The sequence below is a fragment of the Thamnophis elegans genome, chromosome 13 (genome assembly GCF_009769535.1).
Source record: "Thamnophis elegans isolate rThaEle1 chromosome 13, rThaEle1.pri, whole genome shotgun sequence".
Taxonomy (NCBI): Eukaryota; Metazoa; Chordata; class Lepidosauria; order Squamata; family Colubridae; genus Thamnophis; species Thamnophis elegans.
In genome coordinates this window covers 22741039-22759735 of record NC_045553.1, presented here as the reverse complement: position 1 = coordinate 22759735, position 18697 = coordinate 22741039, and the positions used below count along the sequence as shown (strand labels likewise).

At 39.9% G+C, this 18697-nt stretch overlaps 1 protein-coding gene across 1 annotated transcript in view; it reads left to right on the top strand.

Annotated features, from left to right (window-relative positions):
* Window positions 1-18697, top strand: part of KAT6A (lysine acetyltransferase 6A) — an 80056-nt gene that overhangs the window by 13209 nt on the left and 48150 nt on the right. Inside the window, exons 3-4 of the mRNA XM_032229130.1 lie at window positions 12474-12582; window positions 15965-16080. Of these exons, the coding sequence (XP_032085021.1) occupies window positions 12474-12582; window positions 15965-16080 (225 nt within the window). The remainder of the gene's footprint in view (window positions 1-12473; window positions 12583-15964; window positions 16081-18697) is intronic.

Here is an 18697-nt window from a genome sequence, read left to right as displayed (position 1 = left end):
TACTAATGAGAGTAGTTTGTAATACAGCTGCGGTTCCTTTTGCCAAAAGGAGAATAGCTAATACTGCTTAGCCTAGGGAGGAAGTAAACAAGCTATTTATATCTGTACTTATAATTCCTGGGATTGCCTCTGATTTGCAGGATAGGTCTTCTCAACCTTTGGACAAAGTTTCTTCAAGACACAACCTGCAATACAATATCTGTATTCCTCTTAGCAAGCTCCAGTTAATCCAGTTCTAATTATGCTTGGATAGATATTTATAGACTCAGCTTAACTATGTTAAAACCTTAGTTAAACTAAGACAAAATAGATTTAGTTTGATTTTTTTATTATTATTTAGAAAACAAATCAGGGTGAAGGCTTGAGGCCATTTCGGTCCAGTAGTTAGGGCACCAGTCTTAGAAACCAGGAGACTGTGAATTATAGTCACTTTCTCTCAACCCCATGACATTAAACTTAGGCGAGATGCCAGATGGTCAATTACTGTTGCAACCAATGGATCAATACTTGATTGATAAAAAAAGAAGACTTTTCACTTGCAGGGAAAAAAAACCTAGGAAGGAAAAAAAAATCAAGGGTGAGGTATGTTTACACTAGCAAAGTATCTCTTAAAACCTAATTCTAATTTTAGTTTTTGTTGACATAGCGCCTTTTCAGTCTCCTAACATTTCTCATGAAAGATTCTAAACTGAAAGGTATTTTTTGGTGTTAAACTAGGTGCAGCAGCTAACCACTGTGTGAAGGAAATGAAACCTTGCTTGCTCCTTAGGCGTCGACTAAGAATAGAAGCAACTGAAACATTAGGTGTTTTACACAGCATTTTGAAAGCATTAACGAATTGCTTCTTTTCTCACAGGAAAGGCGAGTTAGTTGCTGTAAAACAACTATTTTGTGTTTACCCTCCCTGCCTTATTTAAATTACACATTATCTAAATACTGATTGGTAAAAGTTTAACAGTCCAAAGTAATATTTTTTTAGTTGTTTAGAGTAGATGGTTTAAATGGCTTGTTTCAGTTTTAGATTGCCTTTGTTTCCCATTTTTTGAGGCTGGAAGTTGGGGAATTGACTTATGGAGGTTCTTCTGAGTCTTAGCTTTCCTATCTGAGGTCATGCAAAACCTATTCCCAATAGTTGTTCTAAGGGTTCAGTGTGTTCCTCAGTATGGATTTATATACAGATGTAGAAACATCTGGAGGAAATAGTTTTTGCATAGGAGCTCCTGTGAACTGATGGTAATTCTTCCTTTCATTCGATCCAGATGAGGAGTTGTGTCTTTATATTTATGCTTATGATTGGTAGTCATTGGGCTAGTAGATCACACCTTCCTTTTAAGATCAGCTTCATGAAATATACCCAGGTTATGCTGTGAATCCTATTTAAGATGGTTTGTGCTGTCTTATCCGTTAGCCCTTCTCCTGGAAGGTAGAGCTATGCCTTGGGGACATCCAATTTAGATTGGATGAATGAAGCTACCTTTAAAAATGATTCAGGCAGTTTTGTGGGTTTCAAATACTATCTGCCTCTCTTACTCAATCAAAATATTATGGTATGTTGTTTGTCCATGGACTTCCCTTAGCTTCCAGTATACCAATTTTGACCTTTTTATAGCCTTTATTGTCATTGTACGTCATGTATACAACAAAATTTAAATAAACTAAATATGACAACAAAGTGTGGGGAGGAATTATCAGGAAAAAAGATCTATATAATACTTGTATAATCATAATTTATCCTGTTCTCTTTGCCTCAATCCAAATTTATGGCAGCAAATATCTTCTTTCTTAAGTATCACCCATTTAATTAAAGGTTTAGAAGTCTCAAGATTATGGAATTGCTTTCTCAAAGGGATGTACTTCATATTAAAAATTAGCTGCCTAACTATGATCTTCTTGTTTCAAAAAGCTTTTGATCCATAATTTCTTATCTACTTTTTTCTACATTAAAAAAAAGAAGACACTGTCCATCTGGTTAATATATTTTAATCTGGGATTAAAAACAACAGAAATAAGACAGAGGTTTGCAATGTTCTGTTGGAATTTTTAGTATCTTAAACAAGTAGGTCATTCATCTCTAATGGCATGCCTAGAATAAACTTCTGAAAATCTTTAAAAGGCAGGTGATCTCTTGCTCTTTACATTGCCATATCATTAATATTGCATTTCCTCCTAAGCAAACTTTGGAGACAATAATTAACTAGCAGAAAAGTGACATATTGCTTATAGAATAGTTTGTTTTGGATGGAGCCAATATTAAAAAAAAATTATTTGTGGTTGTCGGAGGAGTGTAGTGAGATGAGAGCAGACCTCACACCCCTTTGAGCAGGGTCTGTTCCAAGTGGAGCGGGATTAGATGCGTTGCTGTATTCCAGCTTGTTTATCTGACAAGGGGAGTCATGATCTCAACAGATGGCCGCCATCTGTGCTTAACTCTGGAAACCTCAGTGCCAGAAAATTAGTCTGAGTTTTCTTCACTGGGTTGGTGAACAGGTGAAATGATTCCTAATAACAAACACAATGCATCGTGCAAATGGTATCCGTCCGCGCGTTTCCATAATAGCGACGAGAAACAAAGCAACAGGAGGAAACAGAGCCCGAGTTGGAATTTTAAACAAAGAAACACGACAGACTATTGGCATTTAGTCCCAAAGGCCTGCAAAGGACCCCATCTAGGTAAAGATGCAGGAGCTGAGGTCCCCCCAAAAACAGGCAGTGTGGAAAAATGCCTTTATTTGGTTAAGGGAGTCGCTATAGGCACTGAACTTGAACCAGTTGCAAAGGTAGTCCAACATTAATGGATATAACACAGCATCTGCAGCTAGCTATAACACCTTAAAACATTTCCCCCCAGTTAAAACAGTTATTACAATGTTAATGGACTCTGGTGCTGGCATAAACTCTCTTTAATAGTCTGGAATGCACCCTCTTCATTTGTGCTTATTAAAGCTAACTAAGTAGGGAGGAGTTAATTGGAAGGTGATTCGTTCAATCTGCCAATATGGGGGAGATTGGCTGCTATAACTTTGTCAGCCATTAGCCTCCAGATTTATTTGCCAGCTTATTTAAGAATGAGCAATGTATAGAAAAGCTGTTAATTGCCCTGTCTTCCTCTCACAACAATGAGCCTGTTATTAATTATATGGACTGTGATATATAGATAGTAACAAATAGTTACCTGGGGTTCAAAACACTATTTGGGGGGGTATATTTTTTTAAAAGTTTAATTACGAACAAGTATGCTCAACTTTCAATTTAAAAGATGCTAAAAGATCTCTGCAATATAGCTGAATCTGTTCCCAGGAATAATTACAGCCCAAGTTTGCTTTTTCCTACATAAAGTTAAGTGGTCTTATGTCTGTATTTCCTTCTTTACTATACCGGTAGTCCTCGATTTACGACTCCAGTTGAGCCCAAAATCTCAGTTGCTAAACAAGACAATTAAGTGAGTTGTGCCTCATTTTATATGACCTATTTTTGCTACAAGTGGTAAGCAATTCAGTGCAGTTGTTAAGTGAATTATGCTGTCATTAAGCACATCTGGCTTCTACTTACTGGTTGGAAGCCAGCTGGCAAAGTTAAAAATGGCAGTCACATAACCCTAGGTCAGTGCAACTATCGTAAGTACATGCCAGTTGCCAAGCGGCCAAATTTTGATCATGTGATAACAGGGATGATTGTAAGTGTGAAAACTGGGCATTAATCATTTTTGCTGTTGAACAATCTTTAAACAAACGGTTGTAAGTCGAGGACTACCTGTACTGTATAGTACTCCATTCTGCTATGATCATCTACCAAAATGTTTCCCTTCAAATTTTTATGATGTCCTAATAAAATTCAGCTTGGTTACACAGCATAGAGCCGAGGTGGCGCAGTGATTAGGGTGCAGTACTGCAGGCCACTTCAGCTGACTGTTATCTGCAATTCAGCGGTTCTAATCTCACCGGCTCTAGGTTGACTCAGCCTTCCATCCTTCCGAGGTAGGTGAAATGAGGACCCAGACTGTTGGGGCGATATGCTGACTCTGTAAACCGCTTAGAGAGGGCTGAAAGCCCTATGAAGCGGTATATAAGTCTAACTGCTATTGCTATTGCTATAGTGTATTCTTCTCTAAGCCTGTGCATCTTATGCATTTTTTAATTTAAACTTAAATTTTAAAGGGATTATTTTTTCCTTTCAGCATTTTAGAATTTGATGGGAATTATGTGCCAAAAATGGAGGTCAGTTCCATGATGTATGTATATTAGAAAATTAGGCATATTTACTATTTATTACTTTTTCATCTGGTGTTCTGAGAGTTGTTTTGCAGAAATTGGCAAAAAACGTGGTTGGATTGCAGTCAGTGTAAGCAATTTTTCAGGATGAGATAAATAAGTTAACTTTTGCAGTTTGTGTCATCTTCCACAGTTCAGGAATTCTGTATTTTCTGTTTAAAAAGCAAAAGAAAAGGTTGATATTCTTTCCCAATGCAGGAACAGCCAAATTACAAAATGGGTGTTTCAACATGAGTATAGTACTTATTCCTTCTGCTGTTTTATGACTGTGTTGAGACCCGTTGGAATTTCTCTGCACATGACAATAAGGCTGGAAGAAGATTATGGAAGGTTGTAGATTATCTGTTTCACAATGGGCTGTAGCAGGCCTCTGTTTTCATGCTATTGGATTGAAGAGAATATGGATGGAAAAGAAGACACTTGAGGGCAGGTATAACACTGTGATCTCATCACGCTATTCCTTTGCTGGAGGAGGATGTGATGTTTGCAAGCTTATTCTTATGTTTATGATTATCTTTTAGTTATTGATTCAATATGTGGATTGCACTTCTGTTGCTGTGTGTGTGTGTTTAAGGCAGCTCCAGGATCAGGGCTGTTGCCCAGTAGTTGGTCAGGGTATTGGAATGCAGAGAATAGAATAAAGGGGAGTTTGGAAGAAACAGGGGCTTCAGAAGTAAAGGTACCCCAAGCAAGGTTAAAGAAGATGCATGCAGCCATGTAAAAAGTAAATTGCAAACTTTGAAGGAATTAAGTCTTCCCAGATATATATTGACAAAATAGCCATGCAACTCTATAGCTCCACTGAGGAATCTAGTCACTATGGTCAGTAGCAAGAGTTGATGTGAGCTTCGGTGCAAATCGTGGCTAATAAAAGGACAAAATCACATTCTGATTTGATGTTCAGTATAAACCAGTCAAGTACTATAGCATGGATTTTAAAAATACTAAGTTATCCACTCTCTTTCACTCTCCTTTCACTTTATGGCATTTGTCATTAGTTTGGATATTTTATATCTGTTTGTTCAACTGAAGTCCCTGGTTTAGAAACTAATTTTTCTTTCCTTGTCATTGCCAAAGGGAAGCTCAGAACTGAGTTACTGTCAGCCATAAAGTTGTTTTTGAAATGGTTGTTCTTTATGTGATAGAACATGTTCATTGAACCAATAATAAATGCTTTTTACAGAAATAAGAAATGTTTCCTCTTCTTGTTTGGCACAAGAAAAGCCAGTTCATGATAATAACATGAATCTTTGTTACAGCCGGAGTTAATTTTAAAAATCCGTGGATCAACTTTGAAATCTTGGGGAATGTTCCAATCTTTAGGCACATACACACACCTTAAGAACTGTGTCTGTTTTTGTGTCTTTTACAAATAGCCAGGCCTTGGAAATTTATTGTGGAAATTAAAAACAATAAATACTCATCCTTTGGCACATAGTAGTGAAATGACTAGTGTTGGTTTAAGGCAAGTGGCGATGATCCTTTTGTCAGTGAGTGGTGATATTTATATAAATTCAAGTAGAATGGAGCTGATTTGATAGTGTTGTTGCTGCCATGGGGGAGGGGGTGAGGTAGAGATGGATAATGACAATGACAGTGATGATGATGGATCTTTAAATATTGTAAGCTGCCTGGAACCACCTATGTGTGAGTTGTGTAGCTCTATAAATTTATATAGAAATATAAATACACACACAAACAGACACACATACGGATGGGATGGAGGGAAGGAAGGAAGTACATATCCCATAGTGAAGTAGATGTCCTCAGGATATCCTCAAGGTATCGTGGATTAATAGATTAACCATGGATCCTTAGTGGGAACTTTTTTGATACTCAACATTGTTCATTTTGGGGGGCGGAATTCTTTAGAGGGCTTCAAAAGAAGACTAATTCGTTCTTTTGTCCAAGGTGCTTTCCTGCAGTGGATCAGTACTTGAACTTGTTTTATTCTGACTTCAGTTTCTTTGTTCATGACTGAAAACAGATAAGAGGTATGTCCTTGATTATGAACTCTCTCTCTCCTTTTAACTCTAGTGAATCCAGTGAGAGAACCAGTAGTAAAATACTAAACTTTTTTTTTTTTTTTACAATTTGAGGCTGATATTGTTTCCACCCCATGGTGCAGTAGCTGTGAGTTGTTTCTGCTGCGCTGTTATGTTATGGTGTTATATATAACACCTGCTTTATTGCATATTTTATTTATTTACCTGGCTATCATTCTGATTGCTGTAAGAATGCCAAGCAATTTAAAAATATATTCATAACAATTGTTTTCACCCTGAAAGAGTCGTTGAAGTGATGATAAGAAACCATATTTGGTTGTCATGTTTCCAAGATAGAGGAACTTAAAAGTGCCATGAGATTAGGGGATCTAAGAATGCAGTCTTCGGTGATGAAGAATTCACTCTCTTTCAATGGCATGTTTTTAGAAGCAGTCTTAAAAAGCAGCGGTGCCATATTTTTAGGATTATAAGGCGTACCTTTTCCCTCCCCCCCAAAGAGCGTGAAAATCTGGGTGCATCTTATACACTGAATACAGCATTTTTGGCCTCTGGAAACCCCACCCCCTTCACAAAAATGTACATCTGCAAAGTGCTCCTGGGGGCTGGGGAGAGCAAAAATTAGCGAAAAATGGGCTGTTCGTTGCTCATTCCCCCCCACCCCCACCTCCCAGCAGTACTCTACAAGCCTCCTAAAGGCTATGCATGCCCCTTTTTTGGTAAAAAAATGGGCCCGTTTCTGCGAAAAATGGGCCGTTTTTTGTTCATTTTTGCCCCCCCCCTCCCAGCCCCCAGGAGCACTTTGCAGGCCTCTCAAACTCTCTGCATAACCCAGTTTTCACAAAAAAAAATGAGGTGTGCAGAGGGTTTAGGAGGTCTGCAGAGTACCAAAACTTTTTTAAAAAATTTACCTCTTCAAAATCTTGGTGTGCCTTATACTCTGCTGCGTCTTATACTCTGAAAAGTACGGTATCCAATCTTAGCAAATTTAAAATTGGTGGACCTCAATCCCATTTCTGGGAGTTGAAGTGCACCAATTTTAAAGTTGCCAAAGTTGGACACTGCTGCATTAAAGATTGAAGAACAGTGAGCTTAAGTCTTAACCTACTGAATATGGAGATGTGTTGAACTACAACTTTTATTATCCACATCCATACTCACCGGTGTGAATGATAAAGGTTGTAGTCAAGGCACATCTGGAGATTCAGTAGTGTTATGTTTGGGCTGACCGGCGCTAAGCATACCCTTAACGCCTGCCAGATAGAGTTGTAGTTTACTTCTATCTGGAAGGCAGTTGATAAAAAGACAAGTGTAATGAATCAAGCTTTATCTTCAGTTTGATTCAAGAACTGAAGCAAAAAAGAAACGCTTGACTTCTGAGATTACACTTATTTATGAACTCGCTGAGTCAAGTATCGTTCCCTAATGTTTTTCTTTTTTTTTCAAAGTACACGGATTCCCAAAAGAATGCCTCACAGCCACTTCTGAAGCTGTGGACCTGATGTCAAAATTGAGTGCCGTTTTCTGTATCCTGCAGCCATAGATAATAATAAAAAAGGGACTGATCTGAAAAACCGCTGCACGTTAAAAGGATCCTGCCATTTCCAAGGGTACAGTTGGCCAAGGACAGAGCGTAGTCAATTGTCGGAGCATTTCGAGATTTATGATACTTTTCATCTGGAGATGTTAAAAGGGGGATGTTCATTTGAAAAAATAAAAAATCAAACTACCAGTTCCACTCAAGCTGGCATAAAGACCCTTGTGATTCTGAATGGACGGCCAATCTTAGGAAGTTAGCTTGGGATGTTTTCACTGCCACTCTTCTCAACCTGTCTCTGATAGAATAGAATAGAATAGAAAGTGTAGATTAGAAAGTGCAGAATAGAATAGAATAGAATAGAGTGTAGAATAGAATAGAATACTTTATTGGCCATGTGTGATTGGACACACAAGGAATTTGTTTTTGGTGCATATGCTCTCTGTGTACATAAAAAGACAAGATACACTCCTCAAGAATTGTAAGGTACAACATTTAATGATAGTCATAGAGTACAAATAAGCAATCAGGAAACAATATCAATATAAATTGTAAGGATACAAGCAACAAAGTTACAGTCCTGCAGTCATAAGTGGGAGGAAATGAGAAGACTAATAGTAATAGTAATGCAGACTTAGTAAATAGTTTGACAATATTGAGGGAATTATTTGTTTAGCAGAGTGTTGGCGTTCAGGAAAAAACTGTTCTTGTGTCTAGTTGTCTTGGTGTGCAGTGCTCTATAACGTCATTTCGAGGGTAGGAGTTCAAACAATTTATGTCCAGGATGTGAGGGGTCTGTAAATATTTTCACAACCCTCCTTTTGACTCGTGCAGTGTACAGGTTCTCAATAGAAGGCAGGTTGGTAGTAATTGTTTTTTGGTTTTTTTTGCCAGTTCTAATTATCCTCTGAAGTCTTTGTCTATCTTGTTGCAGAACCAAACCAGACAGTTATTGAGGTGCAGATGACTAATATTCTGCACTAATAGTAATGCAAGGGTAGGAGAATTAGGAATATATTTTCAAAGATCTGATATGAAAGATGATGCATCCAAGGTTAAATTACTACTGAGTAAGAGTGATACATAGAAGGGAGAAATGTTATATCTGCCCTCGCAGAGTGGCTTTCTACTCCCTACCTGTGCTCTGAGAACATAAAAGTAAATCTGCCTCCAGGTACTTACAGTGTGTAAACATGAGTGCCTGTCTGTTTTTTGTTTTTTGTTTAAACTGGGTGCCCAGACTGTCATTGCTCCCTCCTCCCTTTCTGTTGTTTGCCTAAAGCAGTTAAAGCAGAAGGATGGAAATGGAATAAATGCAGCAAATTGCATAACATGTGGAAGGACCTCTTTTTCTACAAACAGGATTTGATATTCCGGTCTGCATCTGGACTTAGAACTCCAAAAATAGACTCAAGGAGCTCTTGCGCTTGGAGAAGAAGATAAATTGTTGGTGGCTACCTCCACGTATACATCTCTGTGTGTTTTTCTTTTAAACCTTCCTTTCCATAAATTATTCTCTTTTCGGTGCTTTGCTATGGGAACAGTTTAAGTCTTCCCTTCTGTCAAGCAAGTGGGCTTCCCAGACAGCTTTTGTGTTGTGCGCTGAGAAGCTGGCAATCCTTAAAACAGTCTCACTCCCCCCCCCCCCCCAGTCTCAGACTCTTCCTTTTCCTTCTTCCCTCCTCCCATTTTCCCTTTGGCTGTGCTGACATTACATCGATAGATGTGCTTGAAAGGAAAACAGCAGAGAGAGAGAGAGAGAGAGAGAGTTGACTGTCTGCCAGATTCTCTTGCTGTTGTCCCTTGTCTTTTTCCCCCCAGGTCTTCAATTGTGTACATTTATTTCTTTCCTCGCTGTCTCCAGATTTCTTTGCTGCCTATGTATATCACCAGGGATATCTTACACCCCTTCCTATAATAGTTGATTCAAAAGATTAGTCTTCCCCCTGCCTACTTACTCTCTGTAATTACACGTATCCTAACTGCATTCAATAAACTTTTTCTTTCTGAAGGTACTGGTGTTGATTGCACTTGTAAAAACTGTTAGTTTATTATTCAGCGACTCCTTTAGGGATGCCAGCTAGAGGAAAGCTTTTACACTCTCAAAAATGTTTTTCTTACCCTCTGCCGTGAGTCTTTCCGTATTTGTCCTGCAGAGTTGCTCATTTGTTGCTCAGCTAACCAGAAGAGATGAGAAAAGAGTCAGGTGAGGTGGTGTAAAACAAGTGAGATGGGCGGCAGAAGTTTTGATTTGACCTTTTCCAAGAATTTCTCAAATCTTCAAAAAAAAAAAAAAAGAATTTTTTCTTTTTTTGCAAAAGAAAAGACGTTTATGCATTGCTGACTTTTCCCGCTAGGAGTAGGTGGAAAGGAGCTGTTAGAGTCCTTCCTTTCTGCCTGTACGATGATGCACCCCCTGACATCTTTTAAACATTTTATTCTGATCTTCCTGTATATTCAGTTTGGGGAAATGCACCCTAGGCATCAGATTTAACACCTACAAAAAGGTTTAGTTTGAATCAAGCCTGATTAGTTTGACTATTTGTTAGTATCTTCGTTAAAAATCATCAATATTAGTTGGATGGGTTGTGTTGAGATTTTGGAATCTACATAACAGAATGAGGAAAGGGGGGGATATCTAGAACCAGCACACAGTCAACTCAATAACACTGTCCTAGTATTAAATAATAAGAATTGGTTTGGAGTTTGTAGAATCAAAATCTCCAGCAAAAATTGGACATAGTGCACTCCATCTCTACTTAGCAGCTAAAATTGCTTTTTTAAGGAGCTGTCCTCCTTTTCAGATGACTTTCTGATCAACCCAGTTAAAAAGGGGCGAGATATATTGCTGATAATGTCAAGAGACTGATTGATATAGCTGATGTAAAGTGCTAAGAACATTTGATTTATAGCAAACCACAGAGAGAAGTCTTTCCCAGCATTTTATTGTTTCGATTTTGTCAAAACAGCATTTTATTATTTACCATCCTCAGTAAACTTGAAATTACAAGGTGACCAAATTAATAAGTATGGGAACAATTTGTTCCATATACACAGTGGCCTACAGTAGTCCTTAAATTACAACAGTTCATTTAGTGACTGTTCAAAGTTACAATGACCCTGGAAAAAGTGACTTATAAGTGACTGTTTTTCATACTGATGATCGTTGCACCATCCCCATGAACACGTGATCAAAATCCAGCTGTTTGGCAACATTTATTTTTATCAAGTTTGTTGACAAACTTGAACATTGGGCACTATCTAATAAAATGAAATTCAGTGGTGAAAAGAGTAAGGTTCTACATTTAGGCAAGAAAAACAAAATGCACAGGTATAGTATAGGTGGTACTTTGCTCAATAGTAGTAACTGCGAGAGGGATCTTGGAGTCCTAGTGGACAACCATTTAAATATGAGCCAACAGTGTGCAGCAGCTGCCAAAAAAGCCAACACAGTTCTAGGCTACATAAACAGAGGGATAGAATCAAGATCATGTGAAGTGTTAATACCACTTTATAATGCCTTGGTAAGGGCACACTTGGAATACTGCATTCAGTTTTGGTCGCCACGATATAGAAAAGATGTGGAGATTCTAGAAAGAGTGCAGAGAAGAGCAACCAAGAAATTAGGGGACTGGAGACTAAAACATAGGAAGAACGGTTGCAAGAACTGGGTATGTCTAGTTTAATGAAAAGAAGGACTAGGGGAGACATGATAGCAGTCTTCCAATATCTCAGGGGTTGCCACAAAGAAGAGGGAGTCAAACTATTCTCCAAAGTACCTGAAGGCAGAACAAGAAGCAATGGGTGGAAACTAATCAAGGAGAGAAGCAACTTAGAACTGAGGAGAAATTTCCTGACAATTAGAACAATGAATCAGTGGAACAACTTGCCTCCATAAGTTGTGAATGCCCCAACACTGGAAGTCTTTAAGAAGATGTTGGATAGCCATTTGTCTGAAACGGTATAGGGTTTCCTGCCTAGGCAGGGGGTTGGACTAGAAGACCTCCAAGGTCCCTTCCAATTCTGGTATTGTATTGTATTACAGTTGAGGTGTTTCCCGGGTCACATGACTCCCCTTTCTGATTTTTTAACTAGCAAAGAAGATAGATTCACTTAACAACCATGTTACTAACTTAACAGCTGCAATGATTCACTTAACAACTGCAGTAAAAAAGGTTGTAAAATGGGGGGCAAAACCCACTTAACAACTGTTTCACTTAGCAGCAACAATTCTCTGCTCAATTGCCATCGTTTAAGCTGAGGACCACCTGTATGATAATCCTTGGACAGAAATATTGACTGACTTTGTCTTCTCAAACCACTGACCTGAATCCTGGCTGGATCATGTGGGCGTAAAGGAGCATCCATTGTTCAGCCAGCTTCTCTTTTGGACCAAGGTGCCAATAAAACTTCCCTCCCCCCCCCCCATATATTTTCTCCTGCCAGTGTGATTTGGATCCAGTTTCTTTTCAACTCTGTGTTCATTGTGAAGTATTTTGACTTTGAATGGGAGAAGCAATGAAGCAGTCCTAGCACCCCAAGTTCTACCATCTCTCACCTGAGGTTAAAGTCAGGCATTTTTATACAGTATTTTGCAAGCATGCTAATTAAAGAAAGCTTGTGTTCTCTTTCTCCCTCCTGTTCCACCCCTCCCTCCCCTTGCAGCCAGTTGCTGAACCAATCCCAATCTGCAGTTTCTGCCTTGGTACAAAAGAACAAAACCGAGAAAAGAAACCAGAGGAGCTCATCTCTTGTGCTGATTGCGGCAATAGTGGTAGGTGACTTTCCATGTAAAATTTGGGGCACTAAGGTTTGTTGGCGCTGGTGATGATCTGTTCATCTGGTTGGAAACACACACACACACACACACACACACACACACACACACACACACACACCATTTGGTCTTTGTACTACCATAGGCCTGATTGCAAGTAAATATTTTCTAAAGATAAATGGTAATTATTATAACGTCCTGGCACTGTCACAAGCCTCTCAACTGCATTGATTGCTAGGCGATTCTCTATCAGTTGCAGGAAAGGCCCAGAGGTCAGCTCTTGTTTATGAGCATTAATTCCCAGCTATTCAGAGGTTTACTTTTGAGTTTCAATGGAGATCATGCATGACTCTGTCAGTGTGCGCTGTTTAAACCAGATGCTGCTCCTTTGTCCTTGTGGCTCAGGGTCTAGAAGTTAGAGTTGATATAACTGTTGTGGCCCGCAGAATCGGACAGTGAGGAGATTGGGGAGGAACATGGGCCAGTCCTGGAGTCTGGCGAAGGGTCTGATGAGGGCTCTGTGTTGGAGGCAGAGAGGGGGCCAGAGCCATATACCAGTTACCAGCTGCCTTCGGAGTCAGACATCAGTGAGGCAGATGAACAGCTGGAGCCTGTTCCCAGTCTGCGAATGCACAGAGTTGCCAGACGAAGAGAACAGCTAAAGAACAGGGATCGAGTTAGTAGTACGGCCACAGGTGGATGATGAATAGCCCCTCCCATAGAAATAAAAGAGGAGTAAAAGGGGAGTAGAGTTTGCAGGAGACAATTAGTTCGCTTAATTGGTTTGTGACTCTGTGAGACTCCTTGCCAAGTTTTGCAGCTATGGGCCTGGCAACTCTCCAAGCCAGATAAGGTCTGTGACTGTAAATCCTCCCTCGAAAGACTGCTGGATATGAATGAGCATAATTCACAGGAAATTAATAAAAGGGCTTACAGTGAAGGCCTTAACAAAATTTTGAAATCACAATAAATGTTTAAATAGTCTGGAACAATTTTTTTGGGAAGCAAATGATAAATATTGGAATGTGACACTTTACTTAACATTGTTTTGGAGATCTATATCCCAAATTAGTTTCTTAAGGGTAGTTGTAGCATTAAAAAAACCTATCGAGTACAGACTTTCCATAGATCTAGCAACTGAATTTTTATCAAGGGCTTTTCCAAGCCATGATGATTTCAAAACAATCTATACATACTAATGAGGCCAAACCTATGGGAAATGGGATTAACTTTAGCCAGAAGCTGAGAAAAAGGCACCATGAGAAACTAGGCCTGTTCGGTATGTAGGATGACATTTTTAATAAATGTCAGTACCATGAATTGTGGCTCTAATGCATTTTATTTTGGAGGGTTTCAATAACATTAAGCTTTGCAAAAGAGCCAATTTGGGAGCCATAAAGAAGCAGAGGGACTCCTTGAGCTTGGAAGACCTTATGAGGCTGCAGGATTATAACTGGCTCCTTTCAGATGCTAAAATCTTACAATAGCTATAGAGGTACGCTTTGCAACATGGCCTGATAAGAAAAATGAACAAGCCAGGAAAAGGAAGCATGAAATTGCACTCCAGGGTATTTATAGGTGTGCACCTGTTCAGTTGGTGTCCTATTTATTTGCCATTTATACATTTTACGACATCGAGCAAAACCTTTTTGTTTTCTGACAATTTATTGATAGATTTTATTCTGTGCAAAATAAAACGGGTGCTTTTCTCATGCTCACCTATGAAGTAGACATAATAACAATGCGATCACCATACAGTAGTGCTGAAATGACACCATCCGCCAGAATGGGTGGATGATGGGCTAAAACTACAAGTGCTTGGATTACAGGCAGTCCTCAATTTACAACAGTTCACTTATTGACCATTTGAAGTCACACTTGCAGTGACTTGTGACCCTTTTTCTCACTTGAAACCATTGCAGCATTCTCCAGAGTCATTGGATCAAAATTTAGATGCTTGGCAACTGATTCATATTTATGGCCGTTCAAGAGTCCTGGGATCATGTGATCCCCTTTTTTGGATAAGCTTTTCTGACCGAGCCTTCCCGAGAGCAGGAAGCAAACTTCTGGTCCCGACAAAACCCCTTTTTATTAATTTCCTGTGGATTCTGCTCATTCACATCCAACAAAGTCTTTCAATGGAGGATTTACAGTCACAGACCTTATCTGGCTTGGAGAGCTGCCAGGCCGATACCTGCAAAACTTGGCAGGAGTCTTGGAGAGTCACGGACCAATTAAGCGAACTAATGTTCTCCTGCAAACTCCACTCCCCTTTTGCTCTTCTTTTATTTCCTCTGGGAGGGGCCATTCATCATCCAGCTGTGGCCGTACTACTAACTCGATCCCTGTTCTTTAGCTGTTCTCTTCGTCTGGCAACTCTGCGCATTCGCACACTGGGAACAGGCTCCAGCTGGGAGGGGCCATTCACTGTCCATCTGTGGCCTTACTCCCAAACCGCCCCTTGTTCTTTAACTGTTCCCTTTGTCTGACAACTCTGCACATGTGCACACTGGGAACAGACTCCAGCTGTTCGTCTGCCTCACTGATGTCTGACTCCGAAGGCAGCTGATAGCTGGCAGACGGCCCTGGTCCCCTTTCTGCCTCCAACACAGAGCCCTCATCAGAGCCTTCCCCAGACTCCAGGACTGGCCTATGTTCCTCCCCAACCTCCTCACTGTCTGAATCTGCTGCCAGCTCTGCTGGCTGCTGGCGAGCCACAACACAAGCAAAGTCAGTGGGGAAGCTTCACTTTACAGCCATGCTGCTAACTTAACAGCTGCAGTGATTCACTCAACAGCGATGACAAGAAAGATCATAGAATGGAGCAAGATTCATTTAACAACTGTCATGCTTAGCAACAAATTTTGCCCTCAGTTGTGGTCTGTATGGAATTTAGATATACATTTACAGCAAAAACAAAATATATGGCTTCCTCAAAGCAGATGACAGATCATTCCATTATGAGCAGTACTTTTAGTGCCAAGAATCATTTCTTTGTCTAAAAATGCTACACAGATGAAAATAGACATAGATTTTAACAAGTATTGTATGAATAGTACTTTAAAATCATGTGTGAATCACGGACATGTTGAAATCATTTGGGTTCAGCCATCCACAAAAATCTTTTTGGGACTAAAGTTTTCCTCATATAACCGAAATAAAATTCTTGGGCAAAAAAAACCCCATTTCCTTTTGAAAACACAGCCTGCAAATTGATGCAAAGTGCCGAGAACATGTTTTGAATTCTTTTGACAAACCGGGTGTCTTCTCTGGAAGTCAAGAGTGAACTGCGTTAGAACCTGTAACCTTACTTTTACTAAATATTACTGTTTTTTCCTTGGCATCATGGAAATTCCTCCTGTATCCTTGGCATGTACAGGTCATCCATCCTGCTTGAAGTTCTCCCCAGAATTAACTGTTCGGGTGAAGGCCTTACGATGGCAGTGCATTGAGTGCAAAACCTGCAGTTCCTGTCGAGACCAGGGCAAAAATGCTGTGAGTATCTGAGCTGAAGGTTTTATTGGCTGAATCAGTGGTCTGGAAGTTACATCACACAGCAATAGCACTTAGACTAATATGCCACTTCACAGTGCTTCACATCCCTCTCTAAGCAGTTTATAGAGTCAGCCTCTTGCCCCCAACAATCTGACTCCTCATTTTACCCAGAAGGATGGAAGGCAGAGTCAACCTTGAGCCCATCAGGATCGAAATGCTGCCTATGTGCAGAGTTAGCCTGCAATACTGCATTCTAAGGGAGGGAGGGAGCAAGGGAAGGGAGGGGAGGTCAGGCAGGCAGACAGGAAGGAAGGGAGCAATAACACTTTGACTTGCATACGACTTTACAGCCCTCTCTAAGCGGTTTACAGAATCAGTCTCTTGTCCCCAACAATCCAAGTCCTCATTTTACCCACCTTGGAAGGATGGAAGATTGAGTCAACCTTGAGCCGGTCAGGATCGAACTCCTGGCAGTGGGCAGAGTTTGCCTGCAATGCTGCATTCCAACCACTGCACCACCATGGCTCCTAAGATGATCTTGGCCTGGATAAAACTTAGAGTAATCTCTTTTGCAGAATTCATCTTGTTTGCACTTGCACACTGTGGTTTGATTTGGCAACCATCATGTATACCTTTGTAACATCCAAATTAGAGCACTTTAAAGATACTTTGGGACTATTTGGAAACTACAGCTGGCACAAAGTGGGGGGAGTCCAGCTGGAGCTTACTGCAGGAAACCTTTGTAACAATTGTTTTACTCCCAGCATGTTTCTGGATCTAATCCAAAACTCTCAGGTTACCTTTTAATGCTCCAAAGGGCCTTGTATTCTGTGAACTACTATATTTCCCGTGGGCCTGACCATTTTCTAAAACCATCAAGTGCAGGGGATGCTTTGTGTCATTCTGTGGCTAACATTAGATAAATTGGTTTGCAGGAGAGCATTTTTGTGGTCCTTGTACTTGGTGATCTTTTTAATCTTCTCTTTCCAAAGCACATAGTGGAGAAACCTGGCTGATTTTACTTACTTACTGTATTTTTCAGAGTATAAGTCAATGCACCTTTTTCTCTCAAAAAAGAGGCTGAAAATCTGGGTGCGTCTTATACACTGAATACAGCATTTTTGGCCTCCTGAAACCCCGCCCCTTCATCAAAATGACCATGCAGAGCCTGTAGAAAGGCTGTTTTTTGCTCAATTTTGCCACCCCCCCCCGCACCCCGAGGAGTACTGTATAAGCCTCCTAAAGACTATGCATGCAATTTTTTTGACAAAAAACGGGCCCGTTTTCGTGAAAAATGGGCCATTTTTTGCACATTTGGGGGGCACCCCCAGGAACACTCTGCAAGCTCCCTAAAGGCTATTCATGCCTTTTGGGGGGGGGGGGACAAGCCCGTTTTCATGAAAAACGGGCCATTTTTGGGAGGTTTGCAGAATGAAAAAAAATTTTTTAAAAAATTTGCCTCTTCAAAATATTGGTCCGGTGCGTCATATACTCTGGTGCATCTTATACTCTGAAAAATACGGTATTTTTATTTATGTAAACATTATTTAAGATGGTTTTTTAAAAATAGAAAAGCAGAAGACAACTATGTGAAAACAAAAGCTGACACTTTAAAAAGAGCAATAACAAAATATTTCTTCTCATGCTTCTTAGTTCAATATGTTACTTGTCACAATAGTGAAAAAATTATTGAAAAGTTAATTTTGTACGCAATAGTTCCAAAATGATGACAATGTAATTGGTAATGAAATGACAATACATCAGTAAAACAATCAAACTGGAACGTGAGCAGGAAGGATTTATAATTTTCAACTACTATAGACAGAAGTCAGCTTTGAATGAAAAAAAAAATTGCAAAACCAGTTTTACACCTGGCTGTCTTGTTGAATGGGTTTTTTCATCAGGTTTCGTACAGAAGGTAGCCTCCGTTGGTCTTCTAATTTTAGAATATGAGCAAGGCATATGAAATAAATTATTTATCAGAGGGCTGGTGACAGTTATGAAGAAGACATTCTCTTAATTCATTAATTGAGCCAATTTGGTCTAGTGGTTAAGGCACCAGCCTGGAAAGTGCAAGACTGTGAGTTCAAGATCTGCCTTAGGAATGAAAGCCGGCTGGGTGACTTCGGGCCAGTCCCTCTCTCTCTCTCAGTCCAGCCCACCTCACAGAGTTGTTGTATGTTTGGGAGTGCAGGAGTATGTTTGCCACCTTTTGAGTTATTTGTAAAAATAATAAGTTTATTTGGGCTACAAATAAAATAAATAAATTGGTTACAGAAGGTAAATTTATATCCCGCCTTTCCTTTTAGAATGCAAAGTAGTACATTCCATCACCAGTTTTATCCCCACAACAGCCCTGGGAATAGGTTAGACCAGTGGTTCCTCACTTTTTCTTCACCATACACCCCCTTTAAATACCCTTTGTGGCCACGGACGCCCGAGACTCACATTTCTTCAAGCCTTTGTGGTCCCCCCGTGATGACATCATGGCCGCCCATGGGTCCATGAACCACAGGTTGAGAACTGTTGGGTTAGGCTGAGAGCAGATAATGGGTCCAGAATTATCTGGTGAACTTTTGTGGCTGGGGAATGGCCTCAAAGTTGCTATAACCGCTAT